The sequence below is a fragment of the Dendropsophus ebraccatus genome, chromosome 11 (assembly GCF_027789765.1).
Source record: "Dendropsophus ebraccatus isolate aDenEbr1 chromosome 11, aDenEbr1.pat, whole genome shotgun sequence".
Lineage (NCBI taxonomy): Eukaryota > Metazoa > Chordata > Amphibia > Anura > Hylidae > Dendropsophus > Dendropsophus ebraccatus.
This window is the reverse complement of record NC_091464.1, coordinates 16,040,104-16,061,217: the sequence shown is the minus strand read 5'-3', so window position 1 is coordinate 16,061,217 and position 21,114 is coordinate 16,040,104. Positions and strand designations below refer to the sequence as shown.

At 45.9% G+C, this 21,114-nt stretch overlaps 1 protein-coding gene across 1 annotated transcript in view; it reads right to left on the bottom strand.

The window, feature by feature from the left end:
• F5 (coagulation factor V) overlaps positions 1-21,114 on the bottom strand; it is a 57,384-nt gene that overhangs the window by 14,707 nt on the left and 21,563 nt on the right. The window contains exons 8-17 of the mRNA XM_069946049.1: positions 20,899-21,037; positions 19,829-19,925; positions 18,977-19,188; positions 18,122-18,266; positions 16,399-16,608; positions 8,987-10,037; positions 6,995-7,750; positions 4,661-4,835; positions 1,502-1,738; positions 491-710 (exon numbers count right to left, since the gene is read on the bottom strand). Of these exons, the coding sequence (XP_069802150.1) occupies positions 491-710; positions 1,502-1,738; positions 4,661-4,835; positions 6,995-7,750; positions 8,987-10,037; positions 16,399-16,608; positions 18,122-18,266; positions 18,977-19,188; positions 19,829-19,925; positions 20,899-21,037 (3,242 nt within the window). The remainder of the gene's footprint in view (positions 1-490; positions 711-1,501; positions 1,739-4,660; positions 4,836-6,994; positions 7,751-8,986; positions 10,038-16,398; positions 16,609-18,121; positions 18,267-18,976; positions 19,189-19,828; positions 19,926-20,898; positions 21,038-21,114) is intronic.

The window sequence follows — 21,114 nt, the reverse complement described above, 5'->3', positions numbered from 1 at the left end:
TTACTTCTGTTCAAAAATATCCAGCTGCTGTATGTCCTGCAGGAAGTGGTGTATTCTTTCCAGTCTGACACAGTGCTCTCTGCTGCCACCTCTGTCCAAAGCGGTAGCAAATCCCCATAGAAAACCTCTCCAGCTCTGGACAGTTCCTGTCATGGACAGAGGTGGCAGCAGAGAGCAGCGTGTCAGACTGGAAAGAATACACCACTTCTTGCAGGACATACAGCAGCTGATAAGTACTGTAAGACTAGAGATTTTTAAATGGAAGTAAATTACAATCTACATTACGTTCTGACACCAATAAATTTGAAAGGAAAAAAAAATTGGCTGGAGAACCCCTTTAAATAGCTTGTTTGGTATATCAATTAATGGGTCCTGAAACGGTAGCCTAACCGTAAACTACGCAGAAGCTCCATAGTGCGCCATGACTGTATAATTTTTGATAGCTTTATGAAATACTATTTGCACCAGTATTTTCCCTGATCCAGCTCACCATGGAAGGTGTGACAGCTCATGCCATCCGATGGTTTTCCAGTTCCGTCTGTGCACATCTTCTTTGAGTTCCTATCGTAGTACCAGCTTTTTTCTTCATTGAAAGTCATGAATAGCAGTATAAATTCCCGGGCATCCAGTGGGCGGTTGTTTTGCTTATTAAGTGTGCCGGGCCTGCAGATAATCAGGGGACCAATGAGGCCGGAATGGATGTCCTTCTCCTTTAAGAGAAACAGTAGAAAGATAAATATACTATATACCAGGGGTTATACTTATCAGCTGCTATATGCCCTGCAGGAAGTGGTGGATTATTTCCAGTCTGACACAGTGCTCTCTGCTGCCACCTCTGTCCATGTCAGGAACTGTCCAGAACAGGAGAGGTTTTCTATGGGGATTTGCTGCAGCTCCGGACAGTCCCTGACATGGACAGAGGTGGCAGCAGAGAGCACTCTGTCAGACTGGACAGAATACACCACTTCCTGCAGGACATACAGCAGCTGATAAGCATGGGAAGACTGGAGATGTTTAAATCTGTATAACTTTCTGATACCAGTTGATTTGAAAGAAGAAAAAAAACATTTTGCCGGAGTACCCCTTTAATTTTATCCTAATTATTTTTTAAAATAATGGAGTGCTCTACATATGAAAAATATATTTTTTCACCTGTATACCCCTTTCAATTTTAGTATGCATGCAGTCACCTCTATGGGGCTATAGATTGATATGAATTATATGCAAAAACAAGCAACCTAAACCATTACTAAGGGGACATTTTAGAATAGGCTACCTTGGGCAGGAGGAATAACTATAACTATTATATCATTTGTATTCTACATTTTTTGTAGTTTTTTCGCTTTTGTAGGCTCCATATCTGTAAACTCTGCTCCATAGCAAGTAGAGACTGGCTGCTATGATGTCTCCCTGACACAGCACATAGAAGAAAGATGACAGTGTGCTTTCTAATCTATCCTACACACCCTGAGGTTAGTTGTTAACCCTATATATTCCTTACCAGGTTAACACCTGAGTGATAGGCCCATGTTCTGCACGCTGAGCCTTGTGGTTCAGGACCGGACTTCTGTGTGGCGTACCAGACATAGACATAGGATTCCTGAGGCTTCACGACATCATCGTTCTTCAGCCACTCCTTAGTTTCATCATCGTACCTGTAACCCTCTGAGGACTTTTCATAGGACATCCCGTGTGCATGAATGGAGTATGGCTGTGATGCTAGATTTTTAAAAGTCACCTATATAGATAACACAAAGGAAACACATAAAGGAATCATTGTATAGATCATGGGTCTCCAAACTGCAGCCCTCAAGCTGTTGCAATACTACATTTCCTATCATGCCTGGACTGACAAATCCAAAGCTTTATCTGTCAGGGCATGATGGGACTTGTGGTTTTGCAACAGCTGGAGGGCTGCAGTTTGGAGACCCATGGTATAGATTAACATGGGATGGATAGCTTGTGAAAATATTGGCTAGACTGTGATTCTGAGGAAACGGGCACTGCTGTAACATAACCACACATTTACTTTGGTTCCCTCAAATTAGAATGGCCTAAGGTTGCAATTTTTTCACTACACAAAGATCATCTCTAGGCCTTTGTACATCCATTTACATGGGCCAATTATTGGCCAAATGGACGTTCATATGAATGCTTGTTTCTGATTATTGACCTTTAACCCCTAGACGACCCTGGACGTAGGGTTACGTCATGGAAGTCTGTCCCCAGACGACCCATGACGTAACTCTACGTCATGGGTGTTTCTCCCGCTATGAAGCGCGCTTCGGAGCGGAGCGCGCTTCATAGCAGGTGGGGGCCGGCTGCAGTGAGCAGCCGGGACCTCACCGGTAATGACACGCTGCAGCGATCGTGCTGCCGCGTGTCATTAACCCCTTAAACGCCGCGGCGTTTAAGTGTAAGTGACAGGGGGAGTCCCCTGTCACTTACCGATCGGGATCCCTGCAGTGCGACTGCGGGGGTCCCGATCGTTGAAACGGACCGCCGAAGGTCTCTCACCTGCCTCCGTGCGGACCGATCGGCGATCTGCTACACTAAACCTGCACAGATCGCCGATAACACTGATCAATGCTATGCCTATGGCATAGCAATGGTCAGTGTAAAAATCCAAGTACTGGATGTAAAAGTCCCCCAAAGGGACTTCAAATGTGTAAAAAAAAAAAAAAAAAGTTCAAAACACTAACACACTACCCCAAAGCCCCTCCCCCAATAAAAGTTGAAATCACCCCCCTTTCCCATTATATAAATAAAACATATAAAAATGAATAAATAGATAAACATATAATATACCGTAGCGTGCGTAATTGTCCGATCTAATAAAATATAACAAGCGTCAATGCGAACGGCGAACAGCGTACACGAAAAGAGGGGAAAAAGTGCGCGGATTACCGATTTTATGTTACATTATATATTAAAAAAATCAATAAAATGTGATCAAAACGTCCGATCTTCACAAATATGGTATTAATAAAAACTAGAGATCATGGCGGAAAAAATGACACCCCATACAGCCCCGTAGGTGAAAAAATAAAACCGTTATAAGCGTCACAATAGGCCCATTTTATTTATATTTAATTGCCAAAAAAAGGATTTCATTTAAAGAAATTTATAACATTAGAGAATCTGTGTAACCTGCATATGGTTGTGTTCGGACTGACCTATAGAATAATAGTGTCATGTCGCTGTTACCATATAGTGCATTACGTAGACACAGGAACCCCCCAAACGTTACCATATTGCATTCTTTTTTACGATTTCACCTATTTATATCTTCATAAATAATATATTTGGAATTCCATCATACATGTTATGGTAAAATGAATGACGCCATTACACAGTACAACTATTCCTGTAACAAACAAGCACTTACATGGCTTGTAGATAGAAAACTGAGAGTGCTGGAGCTCTTAGAAGGGGAGGAGGGAAAAACGAAAACACTAAGATCAAAATTTGCGCGGTCCACTGGGTCATTTTGGGCCTGGTCCTCAAAGGGTTAAAAAGGTCAGCGTTTTCACATTTGTTGGCTGATCGGATCTTTTCCCTGGCCATTTATGAGCCACACATCACCCTGTATACAGCCGGCAGTGAGGAATTTAAAGGGCCACTTGAATGATACAGAGAATGTTTGTGTGGCCCAGACCGTGAATGATTGAGTTTAGGCACTTTAAACGAGCAGTGATTTTCTAGATAGTTGCTTGTATACAGGTTTGGATTTTACAATGTTGCAGACATGCTGCTCTATGCCAGTCTATGGCTTGTATGAATGGCTGAAGCATTAGGTCGATCAGCTTGGGCATTTCCCTGGTAAACACTTGTATTACCAGGGTAATGTAATGTGAATCTCTACAAGTGCTTTTAGCTGCTCTTTTGGCCATGAAGCGGCAGTGACTTATGCTATTTTTTGGTACTCTGAAACCGCTCTTATCCTCAATGAACAGAGTGATTGAAAGCTCCTAGCAGCTCTTTCTTTTTATATGTAGGGTTTGAATTAGATATATGCTTATTTTTCTATGTTTTTAGATAACATTTGGGGGGCTTTGGAACCATCTCATGTTTTTTATAGAGTTATAGTCTCAAGCTACAATAATTACAACAGTCACCCTGGAACAAATTAAAGGAACTCCTGTTAAGAAAGATTTAACCCTGTTCAATCCCCACCCATCATCTAAGCTTGTGTGTAATAAATTTCTGTTACATTTATTGATTCTGCAACACATCCTGACTCACACCCTGAAGCTGCAGAAAATCCTCACTGCCACTCTGTCTTCACTCCTCTGTCCTCCCCCCTGCCTTCTGAGACACAGGTCACATGATCTCTATCTTTTCTTTTTCCAGGCAAGATGTAACTCCTCATCTGTAACCCCGCCCACCACTGACATCATAGTAATCGCCAGGCCAAGGGCTGGGAAACAACAGCCTCTCCTGAGTAGTATAAGGGATAGGAGACACTGTTGTTTCATCTATCTCTTTCTGTAATCTATATGTAAATGATTAGATAGATAGTTTATAGTTTAAGTCAGACTAGGAAGGGGATTGGTGAGTGCACTTATATGCTTTTGTGCATTTTTTTATGGGATCGCCAGAGTTCCCCTTTAATACCTTGAGGAATATCTGTATTCCATGAATGAGGAATGTCTCTTACCTGGATAACATCATCAACTTCAGCTCTAATTACAGGTCCAAGTAAGCCAAGATGTTCTTCATATTCACCTTCCACATCAGGTTTGGTAAAAGTGCCGTCAAGATACTTTCGAAATATAACTTTTGTATAGACAGTCTGTCTTCTTTCACTGATAGGTTTCTCATTTACTTGGTTCCTAAGGAAAAATAAATACAAAATTTAGAAAAAGTTCTCTTCACATTTTCCATGAGGGATGTAATGTAAACCAAGGCCGGAATCAGCACAGGGCTTACCCGGGCAATGCCGGGGCCAACATTGCCCCTAGGAGCCCAGAGAGGGAGAATGGTTGGTGTTCTAATGTTCAGCCTCCTCACGATGGTGCAGGGTGAGCAGGTTGAACATCAGAAGACACAGGAGCCGGAGCAGGACCTGCACAGAGAGGGAAAAGGGTGAAGGACCTGATCACATGAACCAAAGGTCCTCAACCTTACAGTGTGGAGAGCAGCCCGAGATAGAGGAAGAGGGAGATGACTGAGCTGAAAGTGTTGTGTGTCACTCAGTTAGTGTCAGTCAGTCAGTATCAGTTAGTGTCAGTCAGTTAGTGTCAGTCAGTGTCAGTTAGTGTTTGTCAGTCTGGCAGTGTCAGTTACTCAGTGTGTCAGTCAGTGTGTTTCAGTCATTCCGTGTCAGTCACTCAGTGTGAGTCAGTCAGTCTCTGAAGGAAGGAGAAGGAAACTCTGTGTATACCAATGCATTATGTCAAGGGAAACCTATTTCAAATGTAAAAGCATTTAAAATACTATTGTTTGTGAGCTATAGACTCTATAATCCCCTCATGTGCTCTTTTGTTTTCTTAACCTGTTGTCTTTGTTAAGGTGCGCCAGGCGTTCACTAGGTTGGGTCACTCATGCTCAGTTCAATCCCAGTCACATGATCTGTCCTATTAGTACTGGCTGTTGGTTTTCACTTCACAGGCAGCAAGGGATATTGTGGGAAAGTGTCAGCGGATTTCACGCTGCGAGTTTGCAGCGAAATCCGCTGCAAATCCTGGTACTGTGATCTTCAATGGGGTTACATTCCCGCAACGGAATTTTCATTCCGCTGCTAGTATGTAATGCCGGCCCCTTTATCCCTCCGCCACCCGCAGCATACGTTACCTGGTCCGCACTTAGGCTGCATCTGAGGCTTCTAGCTCCCATAGGTCCCATTTAGTGCCGTGCACTGATTGGCTGATGGAGACCAACAGGAGTCGGGAGCCTCACACAGCCGTGGCGCTGAGCAGGTAATGTATGCTATGGACCAGAGGCTGCAGGCGGTGGGATGCGGGGGCTTAAAGGGGCCGGGTCACATATCTGCAGCGGAATGAAAATTACGCTGCGGGTATGTGACCCAATAGAACTTCACTATACCAGGATCCGCAGCTGATTTTGCTGTGTGTGTGATGGAAAATAAACAGATGTCTTTTTTTTCTCATTATTGTATCATTTTTAAGACTATGTTCACACACAGTATTTTTGCTCAGTATTTTGGTTAGTATTTTGCAACCAAAACCAGAAGTGGATTGAAAACACAGAAAGGCTATGTTTTCACACTGTTCAAATTGAGTGGATGGCCGCCATTTAATGGCTAATATTGGACGTTGTTTTAATATAATAGTAATTATTTGCTATTAAATGACGGCCAGCCGCTCAATTTCAACAGTGTGTGAACATAGCCTTTCTTTGTTTTCAATCCACTTCTGGTTTTGATTGCAAAATACTGAGCAAAAATACTGTGTGTAAACACAGCCTTAAAAATGAGAAAAAAAAGACATCTATTTAATTTTCATCATGGGATTCGAACCAGAGAATGACCTGCTGGCAGGTCTCTAGGCAGGTGAGTTACCCCTAGACCACAGCTCCAGAGAAGAGATTCCATTATACCTGAGTGTTTCTTTCAGACATAAACTGCCTACAGAGGACTGATCTGCAATCTGACAGCTGAGCGAGCAGCGAGCCGGGCAGCATTGATTATTCATGAAGAGGGAGAAGGATGCATGACAAGTGTGGCACCAACAACTGCTCTGTGACATAAAATTGTACATAATCCGCTGCACGGAAAATTACCAAAAAGGCACCATGCTCACCGGGGGCTGCCAGCTACAGCACACTGTCAGCACCTCAGGTAGGGCCCAGGAGCTGACAGATTCCCTTTAAAGAGGTTGTCCAGGCAAAACTAACTAGTCCCCTATCAACAGGATAGGCAACAAGTAAAAGATTGCAGGAGTTTTGCCCCCCCCCCCCTCACCTGTTCATAGCACTGCTGTAATATGAGACAATTACAATACTACTATAGTCATATGGCAGAGATCATTACCTCCTGGAGCCTCCGGCGTAATCCCACTGAACTTCCTCAGCTGCAATATAGTAAGTCCTTTTTATTCCTTTCGCTGTTCGCATTAAATTTTCCACTATCCTATCTGGGTTAGTATAGCGGTTTACATCATCCTCCGTCTCTATTTGATACGGCTCTTTATATATTATATAGTGAGGTTTGGACTTGGTGTCCTCCATCAAGAAGTCTGCATCATGGTCGTACTCTGCATAGTCGCCTTCCATTCCTCGGGATACCCCAATTACTATTTCAGATGTCCGTTCATGGGGATTGAATCCTCTGGGTTTTAGAATTTCGGGATTACGTCCTCTTGGAGAAAAAGTGCCATTTCCTACATCACTGTGTGAAGAATTATATAACTCCAAGTCTTCATCCAAAGTCTCATTTCTCTTATAGCCATGTCCATGGGTTTGGCCGTGTACGGCCGTTCTCTTTTCTTTCACGTTCCCCACTCTCTTCTTCCTTCTGGGACGTATACTGACCAGTGTCTGGTTTGTTTGTTTTTCAGATTCGAATGCTTTCACTTTTTTGTAATAGACTTTTTTTTTCTCTTTTACGTTGTTTTCGCTGGGTTTGTCCGCTGTCGTGTTACTTGTTGTCAGTGATTGATTGTGAAGAACCTCGAGATTCTCTTCTACAGTTTTATTAAATAGTAATTCTTCATTCACTTTGTTGTCCGTTTCTTCACTTTCTTCCCGGAGAAATATATTTTTTATGATATCTTCAAATATATGAGCTCTGAAGAAGAGAAGGTAGAAATGATGTGTCAGTATGGGTCAATGGCCCAGATTTACTAATGTGAATTTTGGCTGAAAAAGTGGTGAAAAGTAGACCAGAGACAGCCCCACTCTTGTCTCCAGCTTGGCCGGGGTTTTGCTGCTCAGTTCCATTGAAGTGAATGGAGATTAATTGCAAACCGCACCTGAACTGGAGACAAGAGTCGTGTTGTCTCTGTAAGAAAGTGGCCATGTTTTTGTAGAACTGGATAACCCCTTTAAGGCTGCGCAGTCACATCCCGTGCGGCACCGGAAAAAAATGACATGTTAGTCTTCTGCGGCCGGAATTCAGTGAATTCCGGCAGCAGAAAGACCTGTCAGTTCACACAGTGAAGCAAGCAGCTCCGGCCGCTCGCTTCACTGTGGGCTATGGGAAGCTCTGATGCGGGCGTGCCGGTCTGTTACGTAGTGTGAACATAGCCTAAAGGAGTATATTAACAGAATATGTGATAAATGTCTTCTAGATGCAGGTTCTATTTCTGGGACTTGCAAACAGTGTAGCCTACAGGGTTATACCATTTGTGCAACTCCCATTAAAGGGAATGTGTCACCAAAATTTTCTTTTACTGATTAGAGACAGATACTAAGACTTGTTCTGTTGTTCTAATCTTTTTCTATTTTCTGACTTTCATTTTTTCAAATTTCACTTTGTGTACATTGTTATGGGGGCTGCCATATTGCCTGGGCTGTTCTTAACAGCATTTAGTGACATGCTTTACAGCAAGGCTCATGGAGTCTCCTTTTTTCACCACAGACACAACAGGAAGCCTCAGCTTAGTTTTAGCCCCAGTGTTGAGAATAAAAAATGGCAAGATATCATGATTATTTTATAGTATAGATAGAAAAATGGAAAATTAGAAAAAAATTCAGCAAAAATTCCTAAAACATTAACAATAAATTATTTCCTGATAAAACATTCCCTTTAATAATTTTATACCTTTTGATTCATGAATATGTGAAGAGTTTCTGATGTTGTGAGCACGTTATACTCACCGAAAGCGGGAAACCTAGATGGCTTATGGTACAATGGTGAGGAGGGTAAGATGTGACTTCCTTAAAGGGTCTTTTTGTATTTTTTTTTTTTTTTGGGGGGGGGGGGGGTCCAAGTAGACTTCCCTTGAGTTGCAACTAAACATCAAAAGACACAATCTTCTGTAGTAATATGAAGTATAGTAAGAGAAACTTCAAATTCACTCACCCAAACATGTCTACAAGTTCTGCATCATGAAATTCATTGATGTCATTTTGGGAAGGAACTGATGTGGTCGCGTGTATTGGGATATTGGCACTGTGACCTGGATTATCTGACTTGCTGTCGTAGCTTGATGTTACCGGCGTCTTGTCATCGTCCAGTTCCATAGACCGCGTTACCTCACTGGGGACATCATCTATGTGTGGTCTTTCTGGTCCGTCCATGGAGATAACATTGTCTTCTGATGTTGGGCCATCACTAGACCGAGGACTCTCCCGGTCAGGAATAGAATTCTGTAATCCATTCTTTCTATCGTCAATGACGTTTTCGCTGGAGGAATTTCCACCATCGTTTTCCGCGTGTCTTTTCGTTAGATTTGCAGTGTGTGATCCATTGACCTGCATCTGTATCGATTTCTTCTTGTCCTCTCCTATGGAGGGTTCTTCAAAGAACGTAGAATTACCGTCATTATCACCATTGGATAGACCGCTGTTTGAATCACTCTCCCAGTCTGTGCTATTGGGGGAGATCCAACCAGCCATCTCTTCTTCTGTCCCGTTCAGCTTGTCATGTTGATCCTGTAGGTCATTGAGCGACATGTTTGTTCCATTACTTCTAAGTAAAGTGTCATTATTTGAGGAGTACTCGCCGCCATCTTTCTTAATGGAAACCTCCTCACTGGACTCGGATAAGTCGTGTTCATGTCCCTTGGTTTGGTTTACAGAAACTTGTATATTTTCCTCTCTACTTTCAAACATATCGTCTATGGCTAAAGCGGTAAGATTGACACCTTCGTCTATTGCGGCGGTATTATTTCTGAGTGAGCGGATATTAAACAGGTCAGCCAGCTCATCATTGTAGTCTATATCTTCTTCCTTAATATTATTATTTCCGTTTTCGTCGGAGTCTTCTTCTGCATCTGTTATTGTTATTGTCTCCGTGTCGGGATATGTGAAAATGAACGGTACGTCTATATAAATATCTTCATCTATGCATTTTGCATTTCTAAATCTTAGAGTTGTGACTTTAGAGTTATAATTTCCAAATATCCAAACGCCTGCAGGAAAAAAAAAAATAATGCATGTAATCTATGGTAGAATACGCTGCACTGTCAGGTACTGAAGGAGGCACTTTTTTTTTTTTCTTAAAGAACTCAACAGGGATTGTGATCCCAAGCAGTTCTGCTATATATATATATATATATATATATATATATATATATATATATATATAGACATACTGTATATATATAATTTTTTTCTTTAACCCTTTGATTCCTCAATGCCCAGGTCGTTTTAGGACATTAGCTTATGGGATCATAATGATCCTATAAGCTAATGTCGCTATGTCTGCCCCCTCTCCTCTGCTCCCTGCCGCTGTTACAATCTTGTGACAGCGGCAGGGGAGAGAGGGGAGGGGGCAGAGCTCACAGGCACGCGCCTCGCACGCCCAGCCTTCCCTCCCTCCCCCACCGGCCTCAGTAGCCAGGAAACCATGGCTACTGTAGAGGAAGAATTCTCTGTCAGAAACCCTATAAATGCTGCGGTCTTGCTGACCGAAATATCTATAGGGTTAACTCTCAGTACCGGAGCGCGGCTCCGGTGCTGATAGTTGCGGCGGGTCTCCGGCTATCACAGCTCCTGCACCTGTGTCATCCTGGATCGTAAATTAACATCAATGCAGCATCAGGCATAGGCTGCAGCGACGTTAATTTAGAGTGCAGCGGCGGGAGTGGGTTAAATCAATGTTATACCAATGGCCACCAGGGGTCTCCCTTCACAGCTCATGTGTACAACTGCTGCATGTCCACAAAGAATCCCAAGTAGCAGAGAATCCCGAGGCTGCTCTCATTGTACGGTCAGCTCTCCTGTCACACAGTATCAAAACCTCTGTAATTGCCCTCAGCTGATATACAACCTGCATGATGAACAGGTTTCTTTCCTGGTGTGAGCAGCAGAGGACGGGGACTTCCTTTGTTTGGTCTCTTTTTCTGAACAGAGAAAAGACCAAATATCAGCACGGAGGGAGCATGCCCCCCACTTTGGCCCTATAGATAACACTGATTTAAACATAGAAAACGTTAAAAAAAAAACAACAACAAAAATGGGTATATTGCAAAACTGATTGTGATTACAACCTCTGTTGATTTTTTAAAAAAATTATTTGCTACAGGTAGGTTTAAACAGAATTGCAATTCTAAGAATATAAGGCCCATGCAATAAAGCTAGTCGTATACTAAATAATATTTTCTATACATCACATTCTTACAATTATAAAGAGATGAGGGGCCCTGAACAACCATCCTGACGGCCATCCTGACGGCTAGTGCACGTATGGATCATGGCTGTGTGCTACCTGTACTATGCAGCTTTAGCCTATTCTCTTATGAGGATTTTGTCAGATAACAGCATGAACAAATGATCAATAGAGTTCAGGCTGACACCATAACAATATATTAAAGTGGTATCCAGCACTACAAAAACATGGCTACTTTCTTCCAGATACGGCACCACTCCAGTTTGAGGGCAGGTTTTTGCAACTCAGCTCCATTGAAGTGAATGGAGATTAAACGGCTTATCCAGCGCTACAAAAACATGGCCACTTTCTTCCAGATACAGCACCACTCCAGTTTGGGTGTAAGTTTTTGCAACTCAGCAACTCAGTGAATGGAGTTTAAAGACGATGTACCTGGTGGTAGATCCTCTTTAAGCTGAACCCACAAATCAAGTGGCGCAGTCACGGGGAAGCCGGTGCCGCGGTCCATTTTTCGGACCGCGGCCCGGTTCCCGTGCACAGTGCCGTTCTATGCACCAGAACAGGCCGATGCTCAAGCACTGGAGGTTGTCCGGCCCGCCCCCAGTGGGAGGGAATTACCTCCCCTGTATGACACGGCTCCGTTAGAATGAATGGAGCCGCATCATACAGGAGAGGGAATTCCCTCCCATTGGGGGTGGCCCGGCCTACCTACAGTGCTTGAGCACCAGCCGGTTCCGGTGCATAGAACGGCGCCGTGCACAGGAATCGGGCCGCGGTCCGAAAAACGGACCGCGGCACCGGCTTCCCCGTGACGGCGCCGTTCGATCCGTGGGTTCAGCTTACAGAGGATGTACCTGGTGGTGAGGGGGACAAGGTAACCAGTCTAAGGTGGCAGGGTGACAAGTTTGGGGTCAGGTGGGCATGTTAGAGAGACCTGTCTGAGGTCATGGAGTTGACATGGCGGCCAATCTATGGTAAGGCTGGGGGTGAGGATAGTAGGATGACCAGTCTGAGGTGAGGGGGGAGTCAGGGAGAGACACACACAAGATATCTCACTCCAGGGCTTTATACAGTTTGAACTGATCACTGCAGCTTTATTCATGGCTTCCATGCTGCTGCTGCTTTCCACTAAGGGTCCTATTCCACAGGCCGAGGAGGGCCTGATCAACGATGTAAATGAGCGCCGATCTGCTAGATCGGCGCTCGTTTACCGGGCCTATTCCACGGCCCCGATGATCTTTAAGCGAGGGCTGCAGGGACATCGTCCTTGCAGCCCTTGTTTCATACATTACCTGTTCGGGCTGCAGGTCTTCTCCTTCTTTCTCCCGGTCCCGCGCCGCAGCAGCTTCGGAGCGGGGACAGGTAATGTATGATGCTGCTGAAATCGTCGGTTGCCGCCACGCACCGATATTCCACCGTAGCGATGCGCTGGTGGCGAACAATGATTTTAGGTCTGAACCTAAATGAACGATTAGCCGATGACACGATCATCGGCTGATCGTTCTCTCTATTCCACGGAGCGATAATTGTTACGGCCGCGGCGGCGTCCCGCGGTCCGGGCCGCCGCCGCGACCGCTACCTGCCCTATGCAGCAGCCGGTGTCCATAGTCGGGGACCCGGCGCTGCTGTCACCTCGGCCCCGGGGGCGCCTCACCTCTCCACGCTCCTGTCTCCCGCTGGGCCGGCCGGCGCGCGCGGCCCCGCCTCCTCGGGCGCGCGCGCGCCGGCTGTCTCAGATTTAAAGGGGCAGTGCGCTCCTAATTGGTAGTTGCACCCAATCACTCCCCTATAAATCCCAGCATGCCCTGTCCTTAGTGTTGGAGCCTCTACATGCTTCCCATAGCGTTTGGCCCAGCCCCCTGTTGTTCCTGAGTCCTATCTGTTACCTGGTCCCAGTCCCTGTTCCTGAGTCCTATCCGTTACCCGGTCCCTAGTCCCTGTTCCTGGTTCCTGTTTCCCTCTCACTCCATCTGTTCCTGCGTTCAGCCTGTCACGTGCGCTCTCACCTGCTGACCTTTGCCAGTGCCATCTCCTGCCTACTGCTCCTGCCACGCCTCGCCTGCCGTCACCAGCAACCAAGCCAGGGGTAGCGACCTGGGGGTCGCCTGCCGCAGCAAGTCCATCCCGCCTTGCGGCGGGCTCTGGTGAAAACCAGCGGCCCCTTAGACTCCGCTCCCTGGTGAGGTTAGTGCCATCGCTGGTGCCGGTCCAGTGGATCCACTACTCCAGGCGTTACAGTAGGCTCCAACCATGGATCCCGGCGAGGTGCCAGATCTCCGTGACGTCGCCAGAGTGGTCGCGCAACAGGCTCAACAAATCCAGAAACAGTCACAGCAGATCCAGCAACTCACTGCCGCCTTACAGCAGCAGACTACTGCCCAGCGCACACCATCTCCTGACGCTGCTTCTTCACTCCGACTGGTCCTCCCAAGCAAGTACTCTGGGGACTCTAAGTTGTGCAGAGGATTCCTGACTCAGTGCACCATGCACATTGAACTTTTGAGTAGTCAGTTTTCCACCGAGCGCTCTAAAGTGGCTTTCATCATCAGCCTATTAGAGGGTAGAGCCCTGGCCTGGGCCACGCCACTGTGGGACCGTGATGATCCTGTTGCTGCCAATCTCCGGGCCTTCCTATTCGAGTTTCGCTCCGTCTTTGAGGAACCTGCCCGTGCTTCTTCGGCCGAGACTGCTCTCCTCAACCTCTCTCAAGGCAGCTCCTCTGTCGGTGACTACGCCATCCAGTTCCGCACCCTGGCAGCTGAATTGGACTGGAACGAGGCCGCCCTGTTGGCCACCTTCAAGAAGGGCCTGTCTAGTCGAGTGAGAGACGTGCTCGCTGCCCGAGACCTGCCTACCTCCCTGAACGAACTCATTCTACTGGCCACCCGAGTTGATACTCGTTTTTCGGAGAGGGAGGAGGAGGTTCGGCATGAACATTTACTAACCCATTCCCGTCGCCACCCCCAGCTGGCGCCGGTTTTCCAGAATCCTGACCTTTCGATGTCCCAGCCCTCTCCTGAGATTCCTATGCAGGTGGAACGGGCTCACCTGACGCCTGATGAAAGAATCCGGCGCCTGGAGCAGAATCTCTGTCTCTATTGCGGTGGTTCCGATCACTTCCGGCTGGGATGTTCCCTACGTCCCCAAACATCCGGAGGACGCTCGCACCTAGGTCCGGTGGGACAGGTGTCCCTAGGTGCGAATGCCACCATTCCAAGTCTGTCTATGCCTGTTTCCATCCGGACTCCCTCAGGACAAAATCATCAGACTACTGCCTTCCTCGATTCTGGCTCAGCAGGCAGTTTTATTGCGGCAACATTGGTCCAAAGATGGCGGCTACCCGTGACCCGACTAGCCAGGCCCCTGACTATCTCCTCGGTCACGGGCGAAATTCTTACCGACTGTGTGTCCTACCAGACCGCATCTTTAGTCCTCCAGGTGGGTCCTTCACATCAAGAAGAGATATCCTTCTACGTCCTGCCCCATTCTTCCCCCGCGGTCCTCCTGGGACTCCCGTGGCTACAAGAACATGCCCCTCAGCTGGACTGGAGAACCGGGGAGATTCTCAGTTGGGGTCAGGACTGTTCCCACCAGTGTCTCAAGTCACCTCAGACCAAGTGTATTATGTCATTTCCTGTCCCGGCCAAGCCTTTATCCGGCCTACCGGCAGAAGACCAAGACTCGGCGGATGCCTTCTCTGCCGAGGTGTACCCTCTCCTCGTACCCAAGACTAAGGTCGTGTCCTCTCACCACCGGAAGAACTTACAGAAGGTCCCTTGCCACGTTATACCGCCTGATCGCCTAGTACCAGTCGTCACCTCCACTCTTCAGAGAGTACCCCCCGGAAAGACTCATGTTCACCCTGCGCTTCGAAGAGGTATTTTGAACTGGGGACATTCCTCGTTGGAGGCCGGGCACCCGGGAGTCCGTAAGACCGGCCAACGGATCTCCCGCCACTACTGGTGGCCCAGCCTATCCCAAGATGTCAAAAACTTTGTGGCTTCCTGTGCCATTTGCAGGCAAGAAAGAGGGGGAGGCCAAAGGGGGGGGGTACTGTTACGGCCGCGGCGGCGTCCCGCGGTCCGGGCCGCCGCCGCGACCGCTACCTGCCCTATGCAGCAGCCGGTGTCCATAGTCGGGGACCCGGCGCTGCTGTCACCTCGGCCCCGGGGGGCGCCTCACCTCTCCACGCTCCTGTCTCCCGCTGTGCCGGCCGGCGCGCGCGCGCGCCGGCTGTCTCAGATTTAAAGGGGCAGTGCGCTCCTAATTGGTAGTTGCACCCAATCACTCCCCTATAAATCCCAGCATGCCCTGTCCTTAGTGTTGGAGCCTCTACATGCTTCCCATAGCGTTTGGCCCAGCCCCCTGTTGTTCCTGAGTCCTATCTGTTACCTGGTCCCAGTCCCTGTTCCTGAGTCCTATCCGTTACCCGGTCCCTAGTCCCTGTTCCTGGTTCCTGTTTCCCTCTCACTCCATCTGTTCCTGCGTTCAGCCTGTCACGTGCGCTCTCACCTGCTGACCTTTGCCAGTGCCATCTCCTGCCTACTGCTCCTGCCACGCCTCGCCTGCCGTCACCAGCAACCAAGCCAGGGGTAGCGACCTGGGGGTCGCCTGCCGCAGCAAGTCCATCCCGCCTTGCGGCGGGCTCTGGTGAAAACCAGCGGCCCCTTAGACTCCGCTCCCTGGTGAGGTTAGTGCCATCGCTGGTGCCGGTCCAGTGGATCCACTACTCCAGGCGTTACAATAATCAGCCGAATCGGGCCGATTCGGCTGATTATCGCTCCGATTCAGCCAATTATCGCTCCGTGGAATAGGCCCCTAAGGCTGTGCACTAAGACAGTGCAGGATCTCCTCCTCTATGTGGGCAGACGCTATAGATATTAGGCTCCGCCCACCACCAAGGGAGAACTGAACATAACAGATTTAGCTTGGAGAGCAGATGTCTGTAGTAACATGTCATTTAAAAGATTTATGAAGGTTGGATATAGTGGTACTCCTCCTGTACACACATCCTGAAACTACAGGTACGCTTATATGAGCTTTATAAATGTTCTGTTAGTCCTGGGTTATTATTTGGCCCTCATGCCCAAGATGTCTTGTATATGTATCAAACTCCTTCAAATCAGACAATTTTGTTCCAACATGCAATAAAGTTGGTTTACCTTGATTATTCAGCTCCATAGAAATGGTTACACCAGTCATTGGAAAAAGCGTCACCATATCTCCCTGACCCAGGTTGTAGCGGAAAGTGTGTCCGCTCAGCTGCAACGTAACGCTTTCGTCTTGCAGCCCTACGCTCGAAACATGCCAATGTACAACATCACCGTCACAAAATCCCAGGATAGAATTCTCATAGGTATTTCCATTGATGCCTGAAACAATACAAAGACAATAAAGCCGTGTTCATTCTACCGGACTATTGAGAAATGAAGCGTAACTAAGAATGAATAATCGGATCTAAGGGGCGACAAATTAAAGAAGACACTGTTAAATTTTTATGCCTGACTTGTTTAGCGCTATTTATCAGATGACCACAAGCCCCGGTGTTCTGATTAATACAATTATAGTCATATGATTTCCAGTAACAGTAATAGGGCTGCTTATCTACAGGTCAACGAGAAGCTGTGTGGACGGGGTAGTCCAAGGTATTCAATCAGCCACCGTAGAGGCAGACCAGGCAGCTACTATGGGGCCTGTACCGCTGGGGGGATGCATAGGGAATATAAGAGCCAGCCTCTGTCCTTCTGCTTAACCCTCTGTGTACTGCAGTGTGTAAGAGAACCAAAGTTCACTTACATGCTGCAACACAAAATAGAGTTAAAAAGCAGAAGACAGTAAGATCTCTGCTTCACTGCTCTGTAAACCCCTGACCTCTTTTCTCTGCTGCAATCAAGTAGGAAAATGTGCAGAGCTGGTGCAGAGGTCAGGGGTTATCAGAGCAGTGAAGCAGAGGTCTCCTTGTCTTCTGCTTTTTAACCCCTTTTTTGTGTTGCAGCATGTCGGTGGACTTTGGGTCACTTACACACTGCAGTACATAAGGGGTTAAGCAGAAAGTAGTTAAATACTACTAGTTAAATACAGTGGACTGACAGAGCAAGCAGCCATTGGCTCTCTGCTCTGCCAGTCACTCCTGTTTCTGCCTCTGGCCACAAGAGATTATATTTTTTGGCCACATCACCGAGCCTATATAAAGTCTGTAGGGGAAGGGTGTACAGTTTTTTGCCCCATGAATTCTAGCTGCGCCCCTGCTCCTAACATACACTATAATAAAAGCTGCTTCATATGGAGTAATTGGGCAGGGGCGCAAATCTCCAATATATGTCAGGAACTGTCCAGAGCAGTAGCAAATCCTAATAGAAAACCTCTCCTGCTCTCCACACGGGAAAGAATACACCATTTTCTGCAGAACATACAGAAGCTGATAAGTACTAGAAGACTGGAGATTTTTTTTAATAGAATTAAATTACAAATCTTTAGCACTTTCTGGCACCAGTTGATTTGAAAAAAAAAAAATAAATGTTGGTAAACAACCCCTTTAAGGCAGAGAATGAACAGATAAGTGCCCCAGATTATGGAGCACACTGTTTACGCAACTCCCATAGAAGTAAATGGGTGTTTCCATAATCTTGTCAACATCCCCACCTGAGCACCTCACTGGCTAGGACAGAGGATGGAGAACCCTATTCTAGAGTCAGTTACGAGTCCTACAAGAGGGACCTGCAACTAAGCAGACATGTATGGTTCATCCTGTACATGGGAATCTAGCAGCCGGCTGTACACGAGGGAGACGAGACCCATTCCCATATATTTCCATAGAGAAGGTTCTGTTTTGCTGTGAGAATAATTTGCTGTCTCCAATGTTATTATAAAGGAGAGACATCTTACTGCTGATGACATAAGAATTGTACAGGCTCTGGGAGTCTTTGTTGAGCACTTTGTTGCAGGCCTTTGGTTTGTTTTGCTCGTAGTACCAACTTTTGTTCTCGTCAAATACAGTGAACATTACAACTTGTTCTTGGTCAGCTTTTTCCTAGGAAGAAGATAAAAAAAATATTACTATAGTTGCTAGGTAAGTCAGCGCATACATTCTGCCTGGACCTCTTAAAGGGGCACTCCAGCAATAATAGTTTTCATGCAATTTGGTTTCAGAAAGTTAGATAGATTTGCAATTTACTTGTTTTTAATAGTCTAAAGTTTTCCAGTACTTATCAGCTGCTGTATGTCCTGCAGGAAGTGGTGCATTCTTTTCAGTCTGACGCAGTGCTGTCTGCTGCCACCTCTGTCCATGTCAGGAACTGTCCAGAGCAGTAGCAAATCCCCATAGAAAACATCTCCTGCTCTGGACAGTTCCTGACATGGACAGAGATGGCAGCAGAGAGCACTGTGTCAGACTGGAAAGAATATACCACTTCCTGCAGGACATAAAGCAGCTGATAAGTACTGGAAGACTTTAGATTTTACAATAGATGTAAATTACAAATCTGTATAACTTTCTGGCACTAGTGGATTTGAAAAAAAAACACGTCGCTGTCCTGTCTCAGTCAGTGATTGGCTGAGCAGACTGTCACTGCCAGATGAGTCCATCTTGGAAGCGGAGGCGGGATTGTTTACCTGGGGACCCGAGTGCAAAGAGGTAAAATGATGCTGTTTGTTATGTTATCCCCATGGGCAGCAACATATTAAAAGTTGTCGTTTTTAAGTGGAATACCCCTTTAATAAACCTTATTTCCATTTGTTTACCTGTATTCCTCTAGTATTTAATGCCATCGACTTGCAAATAAGCAGTGTACCAAGAAGTCCAGAGGCCAGATCCTTGACTATGTTAACAGTACTATGATATATCCTTGTTAAACATAGCGGGTCGCTCTTTGTAGGTTCATCGGTGTCAGGTATAGTCCAGAAATAGGTAGCGGTCTCTCCTGGCATCACTGTGCTATTCTGCATCTCTTCACCTGGTAGCATAACATGCAGATGAGTGCAACCGTAAGATAGTCAACAACTATAGCATATATCTCTCTTTAATAAAGCAAAAATATAACCATGCATTCTACTCTTTCTATACATACAGAGTGCACCATGTAGAATTTTGTTTTCAATTATACTGCAGTGACTTTACATGTAAAAAAAAAAAAATGAATGGAGCTAAAGGGGAACTCTTGCGAAAATGTGTTTCTCTTAAATCAACTGGTGTCAGAAAGTTATACAGATTTGTAATTCACTGTTATTAAAAAAATCTTGTCTTCCAGTACTTATCAGTTGATGCATGTCCTGCAGTCTTTCCAGTCTGACGCAGTGCTCTCTGCTGCCACCTCTGTCCATGTCAGGAACTGTCCAGAGCAGTAGCAAATCCCTATAGAAAACCTCTCCTGCTCTGGACAGAGGTGGCAGCAGAGAGCACTGTGTCAGACTGGAAAGAATACACCACTTCCTGTAGGGCATACAGCAGCTGATAAGAACTGGGAGACTTCAGATTTTACAACAGATGTAAATTACAAATCTATATAACTTTTTGACACTAGTGGATCTGGAAAAAAACTAATTTTTTTGCCGGAGTTTTTCTTTAATTATATAATTCAATATAAACAGCCATACCTATTGGGTCTGGAACGTAGCCGTTAAAGAATTTCTGCATTGACACGCCATGAGGATATATGTTGTGGGGCTGGCTAGCCATGTTTTTAAATACAACCTGAAAATAGACAAGAGAACATGGATCAGAGAAGCCTCTAGGAACATCTCTCCTGGTATTCCAGCACCTGAGACTCCCACCAATCATCACAGAGACAACTCACAGGAAGAACAGGTCTCTTTTTTCATCTACCTTCTGGATGCTGTTACTTTTATTATGGATCTATCCTAGAACTATGACAATTATTCATACAGAACCACATTTTTATAATAGGTACAGGTTACCTGAGTGGTCAAAATTAATTGCATGGTATTGGTTTGTATCTTTAAAGGGGAAGTACGGCTAAGAAAGATTTAACTCTGTTTAACCCCCACCCATAATCTAAGCTTGTGTGTAATAGGTCGGGGAAACAACAGCCTCTCCTGAGCAGTATAGGGGAAAGGAGACATTGTTGTTTTATCTCTCTCTTTCTTTAATCTATGTGGAGGAATAGACAGAAAGATAGAGAGATACCCCTGCCCCTAGCAACCAATCAGAATCCACCTTTCATTTTTCAAAGAGTCTGTGAGGAATGAAAGGTGGAATCTGATTGGTTGCTAGGGGCAACTGAGCTAGTTTCACTTTGCACCATGTTTGATAAATCTTCCCCACTGTGTTTACTGTGCAAAGCAGAAGCAGATGGAGCCAGTGGTCAGCGGATACTATAAGACAGGGGTGGGTACCTGTCAGTTGATTCTGAGGTGCAATGCATGCTGGGAGATGTAGTTTCCCGACTGGATTCCATGATGTAAAACTAAGATCATTTGTAAAAGTTAGAATCTGTGGCCAGGAGCAGCCTAGACAAGTGGGGAAGGTGTCAACCAATCAGTGGGGAGTCAGTGAGTGCACCTATATGCTTTTTGTGCATTTTTTATGGGATCGCTGGAGTTCCCCTTTAACTATCCAGTTACCCAATTTCCAGAAACAAAAATCATGTTCTCACATTCTGTGAAACTTAGTTCCTAACGTAAGTAACGGAGATACCAATACATACAATAATTGTGTCCTTGACCTGAGCACGGATCACCGGGCCGATCAGTCCAAGCTCTTTAGGATTTTCCACTTTTTCTGTGAAAGTGCTATCAGTGAACTGCGTATAGATTACTTTCTTAAAGGGATGTTGGCAGTATGTCCTGACAGCAAACAGAAAGGAGAGAGATTTATCATTACACATGCAACATGGAAGATCAATAGTTACAGGGGAGGGGGG